A 20,977-nucleotide genomic window follows, 5' to 3' on the forward strand; every position below is an offset into this window, starting at 1 on the left:
TATGCTCCGAATTTATGATTTTGTGGGTGCTGCCAGCTGTGGCAGGATTTAAATAAACCCAACCCAAACTGTTACGGTACCCTTCATTTTTTCCATTATCTCGCAAATCTCCGTTTTGGACGAGACTGACTTTATGACCAAAATGATCCTATTTATACTTTGTAGTACATTGTTACACTATAATAAATATTCTGACTCATATCTATGCCACATAGGCCATTTTAAAACGAGAAGTAGCTTTTTAGGGGCCGTCGCTCTTTAATTAAATATTATTATACGATTCCTTTTAGAAGTGATCTGGTGATGGGGATGATGAGGAGTGCTGCTTACAGAAGGAATGGACATAACTTTGTCTGTATACTGTACTTTATATCTCTCTGTGTGGGCTGAGACTCAGTGGTTGTGATAAGAGAGACAGAAGGGAGACTTGGGAGGAGGAGGCACTTGGGAATCCTGGTTCACAACCTAAAGTTCAGTCAAGAGACTTTCCCTCCTCCTTTAATGTTTTCCCTCCTCCTTTAATGTTTTCCCTCCTCCTTTAATGTTTTCCCTCCTCCTTTAATGTTTTCCCTCCCATATTAAAGTAGTGCAGAGGGAAAGGGACAAACATTTGAGATGTTCTTTGACTGTCAATATTTCTAAATGGAAATGTCAATGTTATTCTGAATTGCCTCAGAGACTTGTCTGCTCCATCAGCTGAACACATTTACAGATGCACTTCCTCTCAAATCTGTGTGTTCTAAAACATCTTCATTCAACCCAGAGCCACACATGCTCACTAAGCATCTGTAAGGGGTATAATTGGAATACACTGACTTCAGGATAAATCAAATGCAGTCTCCAGGGTGAAAATCACACGGAGAAGAAAAGCTGTACCTTGATTGACAGAGTGAATTACATGGCTAATTACATCTCTCTACAGCACACAGGCATGGGGATTATCTCTACAGCACACAGGCATGGTGATTATCTCTACATCACACAGGCATGGTGATTACCTCTACATCACACAGGCATGGTGATTATCTCTACAGCACACAGGCATGGTGATTATCTCTACAGCACACAGGCATGGTGGTTATCTCTACATCACACAGGCATGGTGATTATCTCTACAGCACACAGGCATGGTGATTATCTCTACAGCACACAGGCATGGTGATTATCTCTACAGCACACAGGCATGGTGGTTATCTCTACATCACACAGGCATGGTGATTATCTCTACATCACACAGGCATGGTGATTATCTCTACAGCACACAGGCATGGTGGAATTGTATGCTGTATGCTGCAGCAGAATAAGAAATCAAACACTTACTATATATGCACAGATTGGACTGAAGGCGTACGTTCCACACACGTATAGATGGGTACTGTTCACACGCAGTAAAATCTTGATGTAATTGAAGCAATCCGTCTGCATTAAAGACACAGGAGAGGAGAGAGCATCGTTAATATGACTCATAGGTTCCCACAAACTATTCTGGAGGGAGAGTTACTCAGGTTGAGTGGAGTAGCTCATTAGGCGACTCTCCAAGCATATTCCCACATTACTTGGCCGGAATTAATTGCTTTCAAATAGCCTGGCAGGGCTGTTGGCAGCAGTGTGACAAATGTCTGAGTGACTGTTTCAAACAGAAAATGTATTAGAGTGTCTTCATCAAGATCCTGGTCTATGAGCCTCTGTCCCCCAACCAACCAATCAATCAACCATAAATGAATCATACAATATGTCCTTCTGATAATATACTTCCCACAGTATTGAGGTTTCACCACAATCACAGGGGGTTGGTTAGATGGGATGCATAGCAATTTATCTGGCTATAAAAAAATCACTCAGGCCACTACTGCTGAATGGATATGTACTTAAATTAAAACCTCCACTGCCTGACTGAGTTCATTTTCTGTACTACGGAAAAAAAAACAAGCCTAAGGACTGGAATGGAAGTGTAAGTATTGTCACTAGAGTTCCACACATGCAGCACAGTGTCCTCACCTGTAGGTCTTTGCCTTTGAAACTGCACTCGTCTCTCTTCCTTTCCGGGGTGCTCCATGTAAGCTACAGGAGAGGAGAGTACAGGTGTCAGACACATTACTAAGACACAGCATAGAGATGTAAAGAACGTTGCTGCCGAGCACTGTCAAAAAGCAGTGGTGTAAAGTACTTCAGTAAAAATACTTTAAAGTACTACTTAAGCAGTTATTTTGGGTATCTGTACTTTACTTTATATTTATATGTTAGACTACTTTTACTTTTACTCCACTACATTTCTAAAGAAAATAATGTACTTTTTACTCCATACATTTACCCTGACACCCACAAGTATTCGTTACATTTCGAATGCTTAGCAAGACAGGAAAATGGTCAAATTTACACACTTATCAAGAGAACATACATGGTCATCCCTACTACCTCTGATCTGGCGGACTCCCTAAACACAAATGCTTTGTTTTTAAATTCCGTGTGCCCTGGCTATCCATAAAAAATAAATGAATAAATAATTTGTGCCGTCTGGTTTGCTTAATATAAGGAATGTGTAATGATTTATACTTTTACTTTTACTTTTGATACTTAAACATATTTTGGCAATTACATTTACTTTTGATACTTAAGTATATTTAAAACCAAATACTTTTAGACTTTTACTCAAGTAGTATTTTACTGGGTGACTTTCACTGTTACTTGAGTCATTTTCTATTAAGGTATCTTTACTTTTACTCAAGTATGATTATGGGTACTTTTTCAACCACTGTCAAAAAGAGCCGTGTCCGCAAGATGTCATACACCATGTAAGTTATATAATTCACACATCTTCACCCTTGGGTTACTGTTCATGCATGCACGCACACACACATGCACGCACGCACGCACACACACACACACACACACACACACACACACACACACACACACACACACACACACACACACACACACACACACACACACACACACACACACTACAGTACAGCACTGTGGTGATGTGTATCTGAGAGCAGAGGGTTATTACATACAACCTCAAAAAATACAAATGTTTCTATATTCACACACAGACACACACTCGTGCCCACTTACATTGCGTTGTAGTTTGACTCTGCTGATATCAGAGAGGTTGAGGGCGAAGAGCTCCTCTCGTGCTCCAACATAGAGCATGTTATCTTCCTTACTGAGGAGCAGAGAGGTGTAATTGAAGACTCCATCCACAGAGAATCTTTTGGCTGATCTCTCCTTTGCATCTGGGGAGAGAGGAAAAACAGAAAGAGGAGAATAAATATTAACCTTACTGCAGTGGGCTAAATCTGGGTCACAAAATGTTTCTTGTTAGTCTTAAACAAATTTACTTTGAAACAAAAGTATACACCTCACACACATGGTTATGGTCTTTAAAAAAAGAAGACACCTGTACCATGTCAGATATAGAGCTGAAATACATTAAATGTTGAGTTTGCATACCAATGTTACACTTTATAGACATCACAGAAGACTGAAATATAACCAAAACGTTTGACATAGAAACACCAGATTTTCTGCACATGTTTTTGTTGTTATATTAATATTAATAACATTCCATCCATGAGGCCACTAGAGGGAGATTTGGTCATTTGACTGCAGGAAAGGGCTACCAAACAGAATGCATTACTGCAATATGAGCCTGCAGAAAGCATTCAAAGAGCCGTCTGGGAAAGAATGGGCAAGAATGAAACATCAAAACTGCAGTGTGTGTGTGTTTGTGTGGTCACATAACATGATGAGCAGGATGAAGACAGATGTTGGGTCTTAATCAGAGTCACCAGCACACCATGTCAGTACTGATAGTGCTCCTTCAGGCTGTATCTTTGTTCCCATGACAACAACATTGTCTGGCTTAGCAGGCTGTCTCTTTCACTGCTGACTCCATCGCTACATTGGAGCTATAATAGGAGAGATGGACAGAGCCTGGCCTCCTGTGTGTGTGTGTGTGTGTGTGTGTGTGTGTGTGTGTGTGTGTGTGTTTGTGTGTGTTCAGTTAACAGTGTACATTAGCAGCCTCCAGTCCTATCACCCTCTCTCATCACCTCTGGAGTGGCCTGCAGAGAAACAGAGTGGGAGCCGGCACCCAATCTGTCTCTCACCATCCTGACACCCCTTCAAAAGTCCTCACTCTGCCTGCAGCCTGTAGCCACGTGTCTCATCATTGACTCTCTCTCTAAGCCTTCAGCGTTGGTGTCAAAGCTCCACATTCAGCACACTGTTGCAGAGTGGAGGTCTTCTGAACTGGCCAGGGTCAAACACTTTGTCTTTACGCCAGTCCAACATTAACAACATGGAGAACATTCTGTCATGCAAACAACGCCTACTAAGTGATTCTCAGAGGACATTACTGCCTTACGGATTATAAGCCCAATATTTAACGATTTATAGTTTTATCTTATCAGAGAAGATACAGTATACCTAGGCTACCTCTACATTTCAACACAGAAACACATTTTAATATTTAATATTTTTTCCCACAGGTTCTATGTATTCTGAGTAGGTAGCGTGTGGTTACCTCCCGGCCTGCTAACCCCACCACAGAGGGCAGAAGGTGTGAAGAGAGGGTTCCGCTTCCCCAGGGGAAACTACAGGCTAATAGCAGTGCATCAACGCAGCAAAAAGGGGCCTTTTTAACATAAATTCCTGTGTCAAAACAACAAGAGGATCCTCTCTAGTCTCTACATTGCAAAGACCCAAGCCCACCAAGACTGCTCCCTCTCGGTCTATGATTACAGGATGTAGTATGATTAGCGCTCTGTGCTAGTGCCATTTACCCTCCTTCTTTCTCTCCTCTCCTCCATCTTCCCTCTCTCTCACCTCATTATCTCTTCTCTCTCTCTCTCTCTCTCTCTCTCTCTCTCTCTCTCTCTCTCTCTCTCTCTCTCTCTCTCTCTCTCTCTCTCTCTCTCTCTCTCTCTCTCTCTCTCTCTCTCTCTCTCTCTCTCTCTCTCGCTCCTCTCCTCCCTCAGAGCTTTGGGCAAATTTAACAGTGATTTACCCAGGCTAAGACAAAGGCTGGAGCTTGAACCAAAACAAGAGGTTAGAGGGATTTCCACAGAGGAGGATATCTACACAATTACTCTCTTGAGTCAGATCACCACTGTCATATTCTCCAAGCACTGCTGAGGGAGGCACAATGAGGCGGGTAATTGTGTACCATTAAGGGAATCCATGTGGGTTTAAATAGTGTGATGCTTTCTTTTTATAATTTCAGCCAGTCATTAGTCAGGTTTCTATTTCCATTGTGTCAAGCTGCAGTGGTGATGTTTGTATACAGTGTTGTGTATAGCCTAACAATACTCAACATGGTTGTCCATTTACGCTGCATGTCTGCCCATTCCATAACATTGTGGTCAGTATTACAAGGATCTGTGTGTCCAGAAGAAAATTATTTCCATGCATCAGATGGCTTGCATTGATTAATTATTCTTGGAGCAAATTAAAATCATTGCTCATAAATCCAAGATAATAATCTGGACTGATCCAAGAAAATGAACCTATAAAATGTATCAACGATTTGAGCAATTAAACACATTTCCAGTAAATGGCAACATATGGAATGTGAGGCTTTTGGCAGAATAAGTGCAGCTGCGAGGAGTGCTATTTGAAGAATGCTTAATAACATCAGTTCATCTGGCACAAAATGTATCAAGAAAAGTCAAGGGGGGGGGGGTGGTAAAATATATTGTATAAAGATATAATACAAGATATAATAAATACATTTTTACTGAAAACAAGTTAGGAGTGGGGAGTCTATCTGCCTGAATGTACAGGTGCTGCTGTTAAGGATTCTGTTTAAAGGTGCTATTACTAAAATGAATTTTTTTATTTCACCTTTATTTAACCAGGTAAGCCAGTTGAGAACAAGTTCTCATTTACAACTGCGACCTGGCCAAGATAAAGCAAAGCAGTGCGATAAAAACAACAACACAGAGTTACATATGGGGTAAAACAAAACATAAAGTCAAAAATACAACAGAAAATTTAGGAGGTAAAGATAACATGATTGCTGATCTCAAAGGGACAAAATATGAATTGCAAATAAAATACAATTTCTAGCCCTGGGATGACAAACCCCAATAGTGAACTGGAATAACTGTTGGTCAGTGTCTGTCTGTAGACTGTCTCCCCCAGACACCATACATACAGGCAGTCACCACAGTCTCTTTCAGACAGACTCCACTCTATTGTTGTTAGAGCGTCTGAGGTTGACTCCTGGGGGCCATCCCATGACAACGCAGGCAGCCATGGAAACGCTATGCTGTAGTGTTCTCTGGGAAGAGAAGAGGTCTGGCCTGTTTAGTGTTCAGAGGAAGCAGAAGCACTCAAGAGCTGCTAGTTTCTTCTGGAACTGGGGAGACAGTGGGGTGTCTGCCGGAGCTAAATAAGGGGAGGGTGTTAGGGAGGGCAGGTAAGTTGGCACAGTGTAACAAATTAATAGGCACAACATACTGTATCACAACTAGCGTGCCCTCACCTTGTTGAGCCCCTTCTCCCTACACAGCATGGCCTGTGCCCCGGCAACCCAGAGCTCCACAGTTACTTTATCGATGGGACATCTCATTATTGGGTCCCACAATGTCAATGACAAACAAGGGAAATCAAGCTAATAGAGGCTGGGTTCAAATAGCAATACACTTACGCTGGAGAGGAGACATGGCTATCTAGGCTAACAACCTTGCACGTGTGCAAAGGGAACTGCATTGACAGGGGTTGTTTTCTGCTATCACTGCGAGGTTTGGCACTGTTTTGAACATTCATTTAGATAGGCACCAATGTTGTCCTTGGACTGAGTCTATCACAGCTCCCAGTCTCCGTTTCACAGACAGGCTCAGAGTACATTCAACACAGTCCTATTTAACCTGCTGGCTCTGACTGAAAGACACAGCCTCCGCCTGACACAGCTGCCAGTCACACATTTCTCTTCCTGTCAGTGTACCAGCTCTCTCACCGTATCGCTATTTCCAGGCCCACGTCTGTCCGTCCTTCCATCCATCCCACACCCTCAGAGAGAGCAGATTTGTGTGGCTGGGAGCACTTCCTGTGTGACCCCACAACCAAACCACACATACACAACAGTGCTCCTTCAGCAGGACACACAATAAGATGCAGTGAGGGGGGGTGGCTCAACCACGGGCAGCTGTAAGCAATATGAGATCATTAAAATTATTTTTGCAAATGACACTGCTAAATGGATTGTAATATCCACCCTGCCTTGTTCACTAATCCATTTAGGGGCAAATTAATTATGTGGGCTTTTAGGGAACCCTAGTCTACATTTTGTTGCTGTGGATTTCCCAACGGCTCTGAGTTACAACAGCACAAAGTTAATTAGAAGCACAGAACATCCCGTCTAAAAGGCAAATGTGGAGTAATCTGTCATTCAGTCAGGGAGATCCAAGTGCTTCATTTTGTAGGGCATCCAACTACGGCAGCAGCCTGATTCACTAAAAGGCCTCTCCTATGAAGGGGTATTGGCTTTCACAGCTGTGGGTTGAGAGGTTTGAGGTATGCGTTCCCCATTAGAGACAAATGTTGTTATTGTTTACTTCAATGATGCAGAACTAGCGGGAAACAGTGATGGCCACTGTCAGAGCCGTGTGGCTCTCTAGTACACATCACTGGATGGCAATGGGACAATATGCAGCAGACTGAACCGCTTTTAAATAGGGCAAGATTCTGTTTATGTATGTTTTAGAAATCTAACAACAAAACCAGTATCCTAATAGAGGCCTTCACTGGTGAAAAAGAGGTAGGAGAAAAACATGATGAGCACTCTTTCCATTACTCAAATCCTCACCCTTCCTCCCAATCAAGAATTGCATTATTTGAGCAAATAGATTACGCTAAAATAAGTGACAGCTCCCTACAGCTGCAATAAGATACGCTATCTGTTCAAACAGTCATTAATTTGGTGCCTGTCATAACAGCAGATGACGTGGAAACAATCTCATCCCTCTTCATTGAGATCAAGCAGCATGCTATAGAACCCTGTTGGTGCATCTTGAAGGGGATGTCTGCTGCCCCATTTCCAGCAATCTGTCTATAAACATAGCCTAGATTCTCCTGTGGAGGAACCCATGAAGATACTTCTATGTCATTGGCAGCAGGAGGCCACTTTGGACAAAAGGGCTGTGCCTTCTGTAAGCAGGGCAGAACAAGCGTATCAGCAGCAGAGAGCTGGGCACAGCCCCACAGCCACAATTACAGCCTAGCAGTGCAAACGTTAATCTGATGGAGCTGGACCTATGCTCACAATTAGAGAGAGCACAACTCCACAGCCAAAACACTCTGGAGCACAGGTCTCAGCAGCACCACACGCCATACAGAACATGTCTGTGGAACTACATAAACTAACAGGGCCTCCACAAGATTCAAGAGCTTATAGGGTTTTCATTAAGATGATCCAAAGATATACACAGGCCACTTTGGCCGTATCTCAGTAACAAATAATTGTAAGCAGATGATCAGGCCAAAGCTATTTCATAGGTAACTGTGATTTAGCCAAAAAAGGATAGCTGTGATGTGAAAGCCATAGGAGGAAACTTTTGAACCCATGCATGAAAGGTATCTGTCCAGGATGACCAATGAAATAGGTAGCTTAAACAAATGCAGATACCAGAACTGAAAAACACTAACATTTGCATTGTGTTAAGAGTTTTGCAGAGAAGGTGGAGTCGTAGTGGGAGTATGCTGAGTGAGTGGGGTTAATCGAGGATTAGGCTATAAGCTTTGTAAGGTGAAGTCATGGTGGGGTTTACAAGAGAGGTTAGGGAGAAACAAGGGGGTGGATGGCAGTGAGACTGTTTCACCACAGCCAGACTAAAGAGGACAGAGTATAATAAGGGGCTTAATGGTGTTTCATATGCCTCTGAATCTTTCTGCCCTACCTGTAACAGACTCACTGCCTCTTCATCTCACAGCTCCACACCTATCTCATGTCTTTATCAGCATGCAGACACACACACGCACACACGCACGCACACACACACACACATGCACAAACACACACACACACACACACACACATGCACGCACGCACACGCACACACACACACACACGCACACACACACACACACGCACACACACACATACACACAAATCTGTGTCATCACCATACTTGTTCTTACAGGATCCTCTGTTTTGACTTTGTGCACACTGAAACCAGGCGGTTACTTTTAGTCATGTTCCTTTTCAGTTGGATCTGACCCAATGTAAAAGAACAGATACAGAACATTCAATAATCCAACATGTTGTTCTACTCACAGAGGAAGTGGTCACACCCCAACTCTTGGGAAACAGCACCAGGAACCCCTAACACAGTAAGAACAGAGCAGCTCTTCCCGCTTTCTAGAAACCACTTTCCCAATGGGGACAGACTGAGCTAGGAGCAAGGTCAGTTCACAACTTCCCCTATCATCCCATCTAATCCTATTCTATGTGGACAAACAGCAGGAAGACAAAACCCACCACAGACCTTGTTCATTGTGGAGGCACACACTTGACATCAATTGAGCTAGAGTGGGAACTGAGTCAACCCAATGCTCTGGGACCTGGCAGCTTGCATGAGTAGTATGCTGCGGAGGTGAAAAAGCAACATGAACTATGATTGATAGAATGGTGCATGGCCGTGGTAGAACAAAGGCAGAGAAAGGGGCAGACATCAGATCCACCAGGAGATTCATTGGGCACTCTGTGAGCCAGCTGTTTGTTTAGGGAAGGGCTTGGGTCTTGGCTCTCTATGCTTAGCAGGAGATAGGTTAGAGCTCCAAATGGTAGCATGAAGAAAACACCATGGTGATGCTGAAAATTCTGGCAAGTTTATACACAATCTACAGTGTCGGAAGTTTACATACACCTTAGCCAAATACATTTAAACTCAGTTTTTCACAATTCCTGACATTTAATCCTAGTCAAAATTCCCTTTCTTACGTCAGTTAGTATCACCACTTTATTTTAAGAATGTGAAATGTCAGAATAATAGTAGAGAGAATGATTTATTTCAGCTTTTATTTATTTCATCACATTCCCAGTGGGTCAGAAGTTTACATACACTCAATTAGTATTTTGTAGCATTGCCTTTAAATTGTTTAACTTGGGTCAAATGTTTCGGGTAGCCTTCCACAAGCTTCCCACAATAAGTTGGGTGAATTTTGGCCCATTCCTCCTGACAGTGCTGGTGTAACTGAGTCAGGTTTGTAGGCCTCCTTGCTCGCACACGCTTTTTCAGTTCTGCCCACACATTTTCTATAGGATTGAGGTCAGGGCTTTGTGATGGCCACTCCAATACCTTGACTTTGTTGTCCTTAAGCCATTTTGCCACAACTTTGGAAGTATGCTTGGGGTCATTGTCCATTTGGAAGACCCATTTGCGACCAAGCTTTAACTTCCTGACTGATGTCTTGAGATGTTGCTTCAATATATCCACATCATTTTCCTTCCTCATGATGCAATCTATTTTGTGAAGTGCACCAGTCCCTCCTGCAGCAAAGCACCCCCACAGCATGATGCTGCCACCCCCGTGCTTCACGGTTGGGATGTTGTTCTTCAGCTTGCAAGAAACCCCTTTTTCCTCCAAACATAACGATGGTCCACAATGTAAACCAGCCGTGGCCTCAGGCTCTCAGGCTCAGGACCTCCTCATGACCCCTGCTGCACTACAGGGAGATGCTGAGCATCAGCACCATGGTGTGAGAGGCCAGGGGGCTGAACAGGCTGGCGGCAAAACTAGGCTACATGCTGAGTGGAGCACCAGACTAGACTAGACAGTGTGTTGAGCTGTCCCTCCCCACAACACAGGCTAGGAGATGAGGGTGGAGGAGTAGGAGGAGGAGGAGGAGAAGCGATAAGGGTGTTTTCACAACAAGGCCTGTCCAGGGTGATTTATGAGCAGCTAGCTCCCTGGTGGACTGGAGAAAGTGGCTGGCTCTCATAAACACTAGCAACATCAACATCAATGTTCTCCTCTTTATAATGAACCTCAGCCACCCGAGCCACGGTCTGTTCACCCCGCTACCATCTAGAAGGCGGAGATAGTACAGGTGCATCAAAGCTGGGACAAAGAGACTGAAAAACAGCTTCAATCACCAGCCATCAGACTGTTAAATTGTCACCACTAGCCGCCCTCCACCCAGTACCCTGCCCTGAACCTTAGTTACTGTTACCACACGGTACTCTAGCCTGCACCTTAGAGACCGCTGCCCTATGTACATAGTCATTGAACACTGGTCACTTGAATAATGTTTACATACTGTTTTGCCTTCAGAAAGTATGGATACCCCTTGACTTATTCCACATTTTGTTGTATTACAGCCTGAATTAAAAATTGATTAAATATATGTTTCCCCTTACCTATCTACACACAATACCCCATAATGGCAAAGTGAAAACATGTTTTTAGAAACTTTGTATGTATTGAAAATTAAATACAGAAATACCTAATTGACATAAGTGTTCACACCTTGTAGAAGCACTGGCGATTACAACTGTGAGTCTTTTTGGGTAAGTCTCTAAGAGCTTTGCACACATGGATTGTACAATATTTGAACATTATTCTTTAAAAAGTTATTCAAGCTCTGTCAAGTTGATTGTTGATCATTGCTAGACAGCCATTTTCAAGTCTTGCCATAGATTTTCAAGACGATTTAAGTCAAAACTGTAACTGGGCCACTCAGGAACATTCAATGTTGGTAAGCCACTCCAGTGTAGATTTGGCCTTGTGTTTTAAGTTATTGTCCTGCTGAAAGCTGAATTCATCTCCCAGTGTCTGTTGGAAAGCAGACTGTACCAGTTTTTCTTCTAGGATTTTGCCTACGCTTATAGCTGTATTCTGTTTCTTTTAATAAAATAAAAAAATCCCTAGCATACCCATAGCATGATGCAGCCACCAACATGCTTGAAAATATTATGAGTGGTACTCAGTCATGTGTTGTGTTGAATTTGCCCCAAACATAGCGCTTCGTATTCAGGACAAAAAGTTCATTTCTTTGCCACATTTTTTGCAGTATTACTTACGTGCCTTGTTGCAAACAAGTTGCATGTTTTGGAATATTTTTATTCTGTACAGGCTTCCTTCTTTTCACTATGTCATTTAGGTTAGTATTGAGGCGTAACTACAATGTTGTTGATCCATCCTCAGTTTTCTATTATCACAGCCATTCAACTCTGTAATTGTTTTAAAGTCACCATTGTTCTCATGGTGAAATCCCTGAGCAGTTTCCTTCCTCTCCGGCAACTGAGTTAGGAAGGACGCCTGTATCTTTGCAGTGACTGGGTGTATTGATACACCATCCAAAGCCTATTTAATAACTTCACCATGCTCAAAGGGATATTCAGTGTCTGCTTTGTTTATTTTTACACATCTACCAATAGCTGCCCTTCTATGTAAGGCATTGAAAAACCTCCCTGGTCTTTGTGGTTGTATCTGTGCTTAAAATTAACTACTCGGTTGAGGGACCTTACAGATGATTTTATGTGTGGGGTACAGAGATGAGGTAGTTATTCAACAATCATGTTCATTAAGCAATAAGGCCCAAGAGGCAATGCTGTATCATGAATACAGTCACAGGTAAATGGCGTTTCTCGGTCCGCCATAACAAAGGGATTGAATACTTATTGACTCAAGACATTTCAGCATACGTCATTTAAACAGGATTAATAAAAAAAAAAAAATATATATATATACTAACAAAATTCCACTTTGACATTATGGGATATTGTGTGCAGATCAGTGACACAACATCTAAATGTAATCCATTTTAAATTCAGGCTGTAACACAACAAAATGTAGAAGATGTAAAGGGGCATGATACTTTCAGAAGGGACTGTATATACTGTATTCTAGTCTTGGCTCATCCTATATAACTACTGCTGTACACACCTTTTCTATTCATACACTGTCCATACTGTCTATGCACACCATTTTATATACAGTACCAGTCAAATGTTTGGACACACCTACTCATTCCAGGATTTGTCTTTATTTTACTATTTTCTACATTGTAGAATAATAGTGAAGACATCAAAACTATGAAATAACAAATATGGAATCATGTAGTAACCAAAAAAGTGTTAAACAAATAAAAATATATTTTATGTTGAGATTCTTCAAAGTAGCCACCCTTTGCCTTGATGACAGCTTTGCACACTCTTGGCATTCTCTCAACCAGCTTCAAGAGGTAGTCACCTGGAATGCATTTCAATTAACAGGTGTGCCTTGTTAAAAGTTAATTTGTGTTAATTTGTGTTTTGACAAGGTAAGGTTGGTATACAGAAGATAGCCCTATTTGGTAAAAGACCAAGTCCATATTATGGCAAGAATAGCTCAAATAAGCATAGAGAAATGACAGTCCATCATTACTTTAAGACATGAAGGTCAGTCAATCTGGAAAATGTCAAGAACTTTGAACGTTTCTTGAAGTGCATCCGCAAAAACCATCAAGCGCTATGATGAAACTGGCTCATGAGGACCGCCACAGAAAAGGAAGACCCAGAGTTACCTCTGCTGCAGAGGATAAATTCATTAGAGTTACCAGCCTCAGAAATCGACAATTAATTGCACCTCAGATTGCAGCCCAAATAAATGCTTCACAGACTTCAAGTAACAGACAGATCTCAACATCAACTGTTCAGAGGTGACTGCGCGAATCAGGCCTTCATGGTCGAATTGCTGCAAAGAAACCACTACTAAAGGAAACCACTAAGAAGAAGAGACTTGATTGGACCAAGAAACACGAGCAATGGACATTAGACCGGTGGAAATCTGTCCTTTGGTCTGATGAGTCCAAATTGGAGATTTTTGGTTCCAACCGACGTGTCTTTGTGAGACGCAGAGTAGGTGAACAGATGATCTCCGCATGTGTGGTTCCCACCGTGAAGCATGGAGGAGGAGGTGTGATTGTGTGGAGGTGCTTTACTGGTGACACTGTCAGTGATTTATTTAGAATTCAAGGCACACTTAACCAGCATGGCTACCACCGCATTCTGCAGCGATACGCCATCCCATGTGGTTTGCGCTTAGTGGGACTATCAATTGTTTTTCAGCAGGATAATGACCCAAAACACACCTCCAGGCTGTGTAAGGGCTATTTGACCAAGAAGGAGAGTGATGGAGTGCTCCATCAGATGACCTGGCCTCCACAATCACCCGACCTCAACCCAATTCAGATGGTTTGGGATAAGTTGGACCGCAGAGTGAAGGAAAAGCAGCCAACAAGTGCTCAGTATATGTGGGATCTCCTTCAAGACTGTTGGAAAAGCATTCTAGGTGACTACCTCATGAAGCTGGTTGAGAGAATGCCAAGAGTGTGCAAAGCTGTCATCAAGGCAAAGGGTGGCTAATTTGAAGAATCTCAAATATAAAATATATTTTCATTTGTTTAACACTTTTTTGGATACTACATGATTCCATATGTGTTATTTCATAGTTTTGATGTCTTCACTATTGTTCTACAATGTATAAAATAGTAAAAATAAAGAAAAACCCTTGAATGAGTAGGGCGTCCAAACTTTTGACTGGTACTGTATATATTTATATTCCCGACTCTGACTCATTCTGATATTTCTTAATTTCTTTCTTTTTATTTTTGGGATTTGTGTGTATTGTTTTGTATTGTTAGGTATTACTGCACTGTTGGAGCTAGAAACATTTCGCTGCACCTGCGTTTACATCTGCAAAATATGTGTACGCGACCAATCAAATTTGATTTGAATTGAAGAAACAGATACCATTGCGCTGCAACTTCTAGCAGACTTTAGCATGAACAGGTAAAACAGCATGTTATCACACATATTCATAAAATATTCTAAACATCAATCATATCTCTTTTCATGGATGACATACACCGAGTATACCCCCCTCAGACAGAAGCTCAGCTGGCTCTCCATACTGCAGGCCTTTCATGGGCAGTATGCATGTGTCTGCCAAGGGGCTGTGGTCTAGTGGAGCATGTCTAAGCACCTACGGCCAGACCCCTCCCATAACAACACAGTCCACAGGAATGGAGGCCATTTCATGCATACTTAAAGAAGAGTACGGTATAGTAGCTACATTGTGCAGCTATACTGTACATACAGTACATTCTTGGTAGATTCCTTATCTCATTTGACAAGATTGTCATTTTCAATCACTTCAACGTGAGTGGCTCAACAGGCCTAATCACTGTCCTATAGCACAAGAACAAAGCACATTCTGATATACATTATGTGCTTTAAAATGAATGATCTTCTTAATTATTAGTGCTGTGGGCATGTCCCCTATATGCTGACCTATACCATGACTGCCTGCACTGTGTTTAACAAACAGAGGGCTGAATAGATCAACAGGCACATAGAGCCAACATAAACCGCTTATAGGTGTCCCTTTAAATAGCATTCTAGCACGCTAAGCTCTCCGGCATGGTCTGCATTAAAGCCAGGAACAAAAGTGGAGAGCAAAACAGATGTAGGCTCTCCTCCCTGAACCCATGATCCGTCCTGATAGGCGCATAATGAGAACCAGACCTATGTTCACACCATAACACACAAATCCCCATTCAGTATTCATGGAGGATTAGCCTCTTCATTGAGGCAGAGGGCGGGACGGAGGGGTGGCGGGGGAGGGGAGAGGAGAGAAAGGCTGTCCAGGAAAATGTTGCTGCTGCTGGGCCTGAGGAGGGACTGGGGAGGGCCTGGCTGATCTGAGCGCACCACAATCACAAGGCATGAAGTCATGAATGCTCACATGAAGTCATGAAGGCTCACATACAAACAGACAGGACTGAGGGGCAGATAGAGAGGAGAAGAGAGGAGTCAGCCTGGTTTTGTAAGGCCTAGGTCCCCAAGGCTCACGGCACAAAGTGTTGCTTTGATACAGTAAACACAGAGTGACACAGCCCTTTTGCAGGGGGCCTGGAAAATGTCATCACACCGGCACTGATGTTAGCAGGCAAAGGCAGCTCCCATCGTCAGGCCACTGTCAATCAGCATCCCTATCAACATGGACACTTTGCTTTCTTTTCATGAGGGTCTTTGCTTAACCAATGGAATATATATCCCTACTGGACACAAACATTTGCCTATTCCAAGGAAACAGATCTGTGTGGGTCGTTTAAATGTCAGTGGGACCACATCCTTTCGCTGTCAGGTTCAGTGCTGCAGCTGGTAAATGGCTATATGACTGTAACTGTATCATGAGTGGACAGCCAGTTCCTTTTACTACTGAACCTCTCAAAGTTTTAAGAGCTGGAAGTCACTCCCACTGTTAGTAAAGTAGGCTGTTTCCTTACGTTGACCCCATTGAGTAAAAGCATGGCTCATCAGTAGAACAGTGGCAAGAGATGTATAGCAATGTGATACTAATTAGCTTACAGCTTTACATAATCAATGAATGGGTTTATGGATAATTCCTAATGGATGCTTCTGTAACAATGGTTTTCTAAACCAAAAAACACAACCTACAGACTACAGAGTGAGAAGATAGAAACTTGGCCTATATCCAGAATCTTCAGATAATGTAGGCATCTTGACATGACTGACTAGGAAAGTGACATTTCGGTCTTACGTGTTTTATAGTGTTCATTCAAGATTAGTGATTCACCCTAAAAGCAAATATTTTTTTCCAGACCAAAGAGACGTGTGAAGTGTGAAGTGGCTGAAAGGGCCTTTTACGGTTGTGATTGATGGTGTGTGCTGTTATGAAATGCTCCATCAGGGCTGTGCTGGGGGCTTTGTGAAGGCTGGCAGGTGAGAGAGATTACCTGAAACTATAGAGGTCCATCAAGAGAAAGCCAGGATGCAGGCTGGGACAGGCAGGACAGGCTCCAAGCTGAGGTCTCTGTGACCCATTTCAATCTTCTCCTGGCCTCAGATGAATATACAGTGGCTTACACTATTGTAGGTGAAGATATTATGAAAACGCAATCTGAGCACTCTCTTTCTATGCCAGTATGTGCGTAAAGACTATAGCTGATCCTAAAATGTGAGTCATTGGGATCAACAGTAAACTAATCCTATTCCTGCATTTGCAGTCTTGCATCACTACTATCCCACACAAATAGCGCTAAAGGTTTTGTTCTCCTATGAAAACAAAAATGTTACAGATTGATGAAAAGTATAGCTAGGATTTCTAGTGCTGCCTTCTATAGAGCTGGACCCGCTGCCCCCCAAATGGCCTGTAAGACCTGAGACCATGTGAACCGTGACGAATTGGGTGGTAAATCACATTCTCAATGGTTCACACCAAAGGGAATGGGGGCCATCCATAGCTTTAGCATTATGTGCATACGCTCATCAACCCTGGCAGAGCATTAGTATGTTGACAAATGGGCTGTATTGCAATTACATATCATTTGATTCCTTCTTCCAAAACCACAAATCTGGAGCCATATTGAAATCAGATGGGCGAGCATAATCCCTACGCTTATTAGTTTAACAAGCACTGCACTTAATAAAGACATGTTTTGAAGACATTTTTTAATATGGTGTTATTGGCAACTACTTAAGTTAACTGGGCAAACAAACCATTAGCACAGACTGAAGAGGACGGCTACAGAAGACCAATACCTCCCTGTTGATGGAAACTCTGTGTGTGTGTCATTGTCCTGAGTAAGACTAAGTACAATGACCTGGTTCATGTTGTAAATACCTCTGACCTGCTATGACTTGACAGACCCACCCTGATGGAACTGCCATTCATGCCCTGGGATTTAGCTGGCTTTACTGCCATTAAGGTCTAGACACACTGAGGAACACACTGAGTAACACACAGAGTCAAATGCATGGATCGGAAACTTTTTGTACTGCTGAGCCATCATGAATGTTCCTTTAGATTTTGCGAGGAACTGCCAGTGAAATGTATTGAAATGTTGCACAATGTCAATGGAAGTTAATCAACGGAAACACAAGCAAAATGTAAAATCCCTGACAAGAGCTTAATTCTCACAATAGGTTACATAATACAGTATCTTGTACTGAGTAACAATATATCACTAAGACCTTGCAGAACACGCTTTCTCTCCCTTTCAGCAGGATACCATTCAAAGTGTGTGAGGCACTGTCCTGAAATACCAGCGTCTTTCCGTGAGCATAGCAGTTATGTAAATGTTGTGCTCCACCACGATGTGTCCCACTGAGAACACACTGAGCTCCTCAATAGAGCCGGTTAGAGAGGAACAGCCTTGCTCCCATTTGTCTGTTCATCAACACCTTGCCATGCGTTTCTGTCCATTTCAGATATTCCTCAAAGCCCTGCCTGAGCCCCAGAGCTCCAGAGCTCTCCTCTCCTCTCAGCACCCTGGGCCATCCCAGCCGCCTCCACCACAACCCCAACCCCACACTGCTCTTATTTATAGAGGAACAACAGCTCTGGAAGGGAAGCAGGCTGAGACTCCCATGCACATTTTTCAGTAAATGGATGATCTACACACCCAGGTCAGTGGGGAGAGCACACAGAGTGGGTAAACACTGTAGCCTCTCTCTTGCTCGCTCTGTTTCTCCAACACTCAAGGAATTCTTGTGTTTCTCACACTATGACCTACAACTGGTCCTGGAGAAACAGAGGAATACAGGAGGGAGGAGAGTTACTGTGCATTCGAAAAGTATTCAGACCCCTTGACTTTTTCGACATTTTGTTACGTTACACACTTTTTCTAAAATTGATTAAAACATTTTTTTCCCTCATCAATTTATAATAATAATAATATGCCATTTCGCAGACACTTTTATCCAAAGCGACTTACAGTCATGTGTGCATACAGTTTTATGTATGGGTGGTCCCGGGGATCGAACCCACTACCCTGGTGTTACAAGCACCATGCTCTACCAGTTGAGCTACACACAATACCCCATAGTGACAAAACAAAAAAAATATTTTAGAATTTTTGGCAGATGTATTAAAAATAAAATACGGAAATATTACATTTAAGTAAGTATTCAGACCCTTTACTCAGAACTTTGATGAAGCACCTTTGGCAGCGATTACGGCCTTGAGTCTTCTTTTTTTATTTTATTTTTTATTTATTTTATTATTATACACACATACATACAGTGGGGAGAACAAGTATTTGATACACTGCCGATTTTGCAGGTTTTCCTACTTACAAAGCATGTAGAGGTCTGTAATTTTTATCATAGGTACACTTCAACTGTGAGAGACGGAATCTAAAACAAAAATCCAGAAAATCACATTGTATGATTTTTAAGTAATTAATTTGCATTTTATTGCATGACATAAGTATTTGATACATCAGAAAAGCAGAACTTAATATTTGGTACAGAAACCTTTGTTTGCAATTACAGAGATCATACGATTCCTGTAGGTCTTGACCAGGTTTGCACACACTGCAGCAGGGATTTTGGCCCACTCCTCCATACAGACCTTCTCCAGATCCTTCAGGTTTCGGGGCTGTCACTGGGCAATACGGACTTTCAGCTCCCTCCAAAGATTTTCTATTGGGTTCAGGTCTGGAGACTGGCTAGGCCACTCCAGGACCTTGAGATGCTTCTTACGGAGCTACTCCTTAGTTGCCCTGGCTGTGTGTTTCGGGTCATTGTCATGCTGGAAGACCCAGCCACGACCCATCTTCAATGCTCTTACTGAGGGAAGGAGGTTGTTGGCCAAGATCTCGCGATACAAGGCCCCATCCATCCTCCCCTCAATACGGTGCAGTCGTCCTGTCCCCTTTGCAGAAAAGCATCCCCAAAGAATGATATTTCCACCTCCATGCTTCACAGTTGGGATGGTGTTCTTGGGGTTGTACTCATCCTTCTTCTTCCTCCAAACACGGCGAGTGGAGTTTAGACCAAAAAGCTCTATTTTTGTCTCATCAGACCACATGACCTTCTCCCATTCCTCCTCTGGATCATCCAGATGGTCATTGGCAAACTTCAGACGGGCCTGGACATGCGCTGGCTTGAGCAGGGGGACCTTGCGTGCGCTGCAGGATTTTAATCCATGACGGCGTAGTGTGTTACTAATGGTTTTCTTTGAGACTGTGGTCCCAGCTCTCTTCAGGTCATTGACCAGGTCCTGCCGTGTAGTTCTGGGCTGATCCCTCACCTTCCTCATGATCATTGATGCCCCACTAGGTGAGATCTTGCATGGAGCCCCAGACCGAGGGTGATTGACCGTCATCTTGAACTTCTTCCATTTTCTAATAATTGCGCCAACAGTTGTTGCCTTCTCACCAAGCTGCTTGCCTATTGTCCTGTAGCCCATCCCAGCCTTGTGCAGGTCTACAATTTTATCCCTGATGTCCTTACACAGCTCTCTGGTCTTGGCCATTGTGGAGGTTGGAGTCTGTTTGATTGAGTGTGTGGACAGGTATCTTTTATACAGGTAACGAGTTCAAACAGGTGCAGTTAATACAGGTAATGAGTGGAGAACAGGAGGGCTTCTTAAAGAAAAACTAACAGGTCTGTGAGAGCCGGACTTCTTACTGGTTGGTAGGTGATCAAATGCTAATGTCATGCAATAAAATGCAAATTAATTACTTAAAAATCATACAATGTGATTTTCTGGATTTTTGTTTTAGATTCTGTCTCTCACAGTTGAAGTGTACCTATGATAAAAATGACAGATCTCTACATGCTTTGTAAGTAGGAAAACCTGCAAAATCGGCAGTGTATCAAATACTTGTTCTCCCCACTGTACATACATACATACATATATACATACACACACATACACATATACATACGTACATACATACATACATACATACATACATACATACATACATACATACATACATACATACATACATACAGTCGTGGTCAAAAGTTTTGAGAATGACACAAATACAAATTTTCACAAAGTCTGCTGCCTCAGTTTTGATGATGGCAATTTGCATATACTCCAGAATGTCATGAAGAGTGATCAGCTGCCATCATGTCAGTGATTCTCTCGTTAACACAGGTGAGAGTGTTGACGAGGACAAGGCTGGAGATCACTCTGTCATGCTGATTGAGTTAGAATAACAGACT

At 42.6% G+C, this 20,977-nt stretch overlaps 1 protein-coding gene across 3 annotated transcripts in view; it reads right to left on the bottom strand.

The window, feature by feature from the left end:
* LOC121577449 (semaphorin-4B-like) overlaps positions 1–20,977 on the bottom strand; it is a 117,501-nt gene that overhangs the window by 13,098 nt on the left and 83,426 nt on the right. For all 3 annotated transcript variants that reach the window (XM_045223465.1, XM_045223466.1, XM_045223464.1), the window contains exons 3-5: positions 3,079–3,239; positions 1,999–2,061; positions 1,321–1,419 (exon numbers count right to left, since the gene is read on the bottom strand). In XM_045223465.1, the coding sequence (XP_045079400.1) occupies positions 1,321–1,419; positions 1,999–2,061; positions 3,079–3,239 (323 nt within the window). The remainder of the gene's footprint in view (positions 1–1,320; positions 1,420–1,998; positions 2,062–3,078; positions 3,240–20,977) is intronic.

The sequence above is a fragment of the Coregonus clupeaformis genome, chromosome 11 (assembly GCF_020615455.1).
Source record: "Coregonus clupeaformis isolate EN_2021a chromosome 11, ASM2061545v1, whole genome shotgun sequence".
In the NCBI taxonomy this organism is placed as follows: Eukaryota; Metazoa; Chordata; class Actinopteri; order Salmoniformes; family Salmonidae; genus Coregonus; species Coregonus clupeaformis.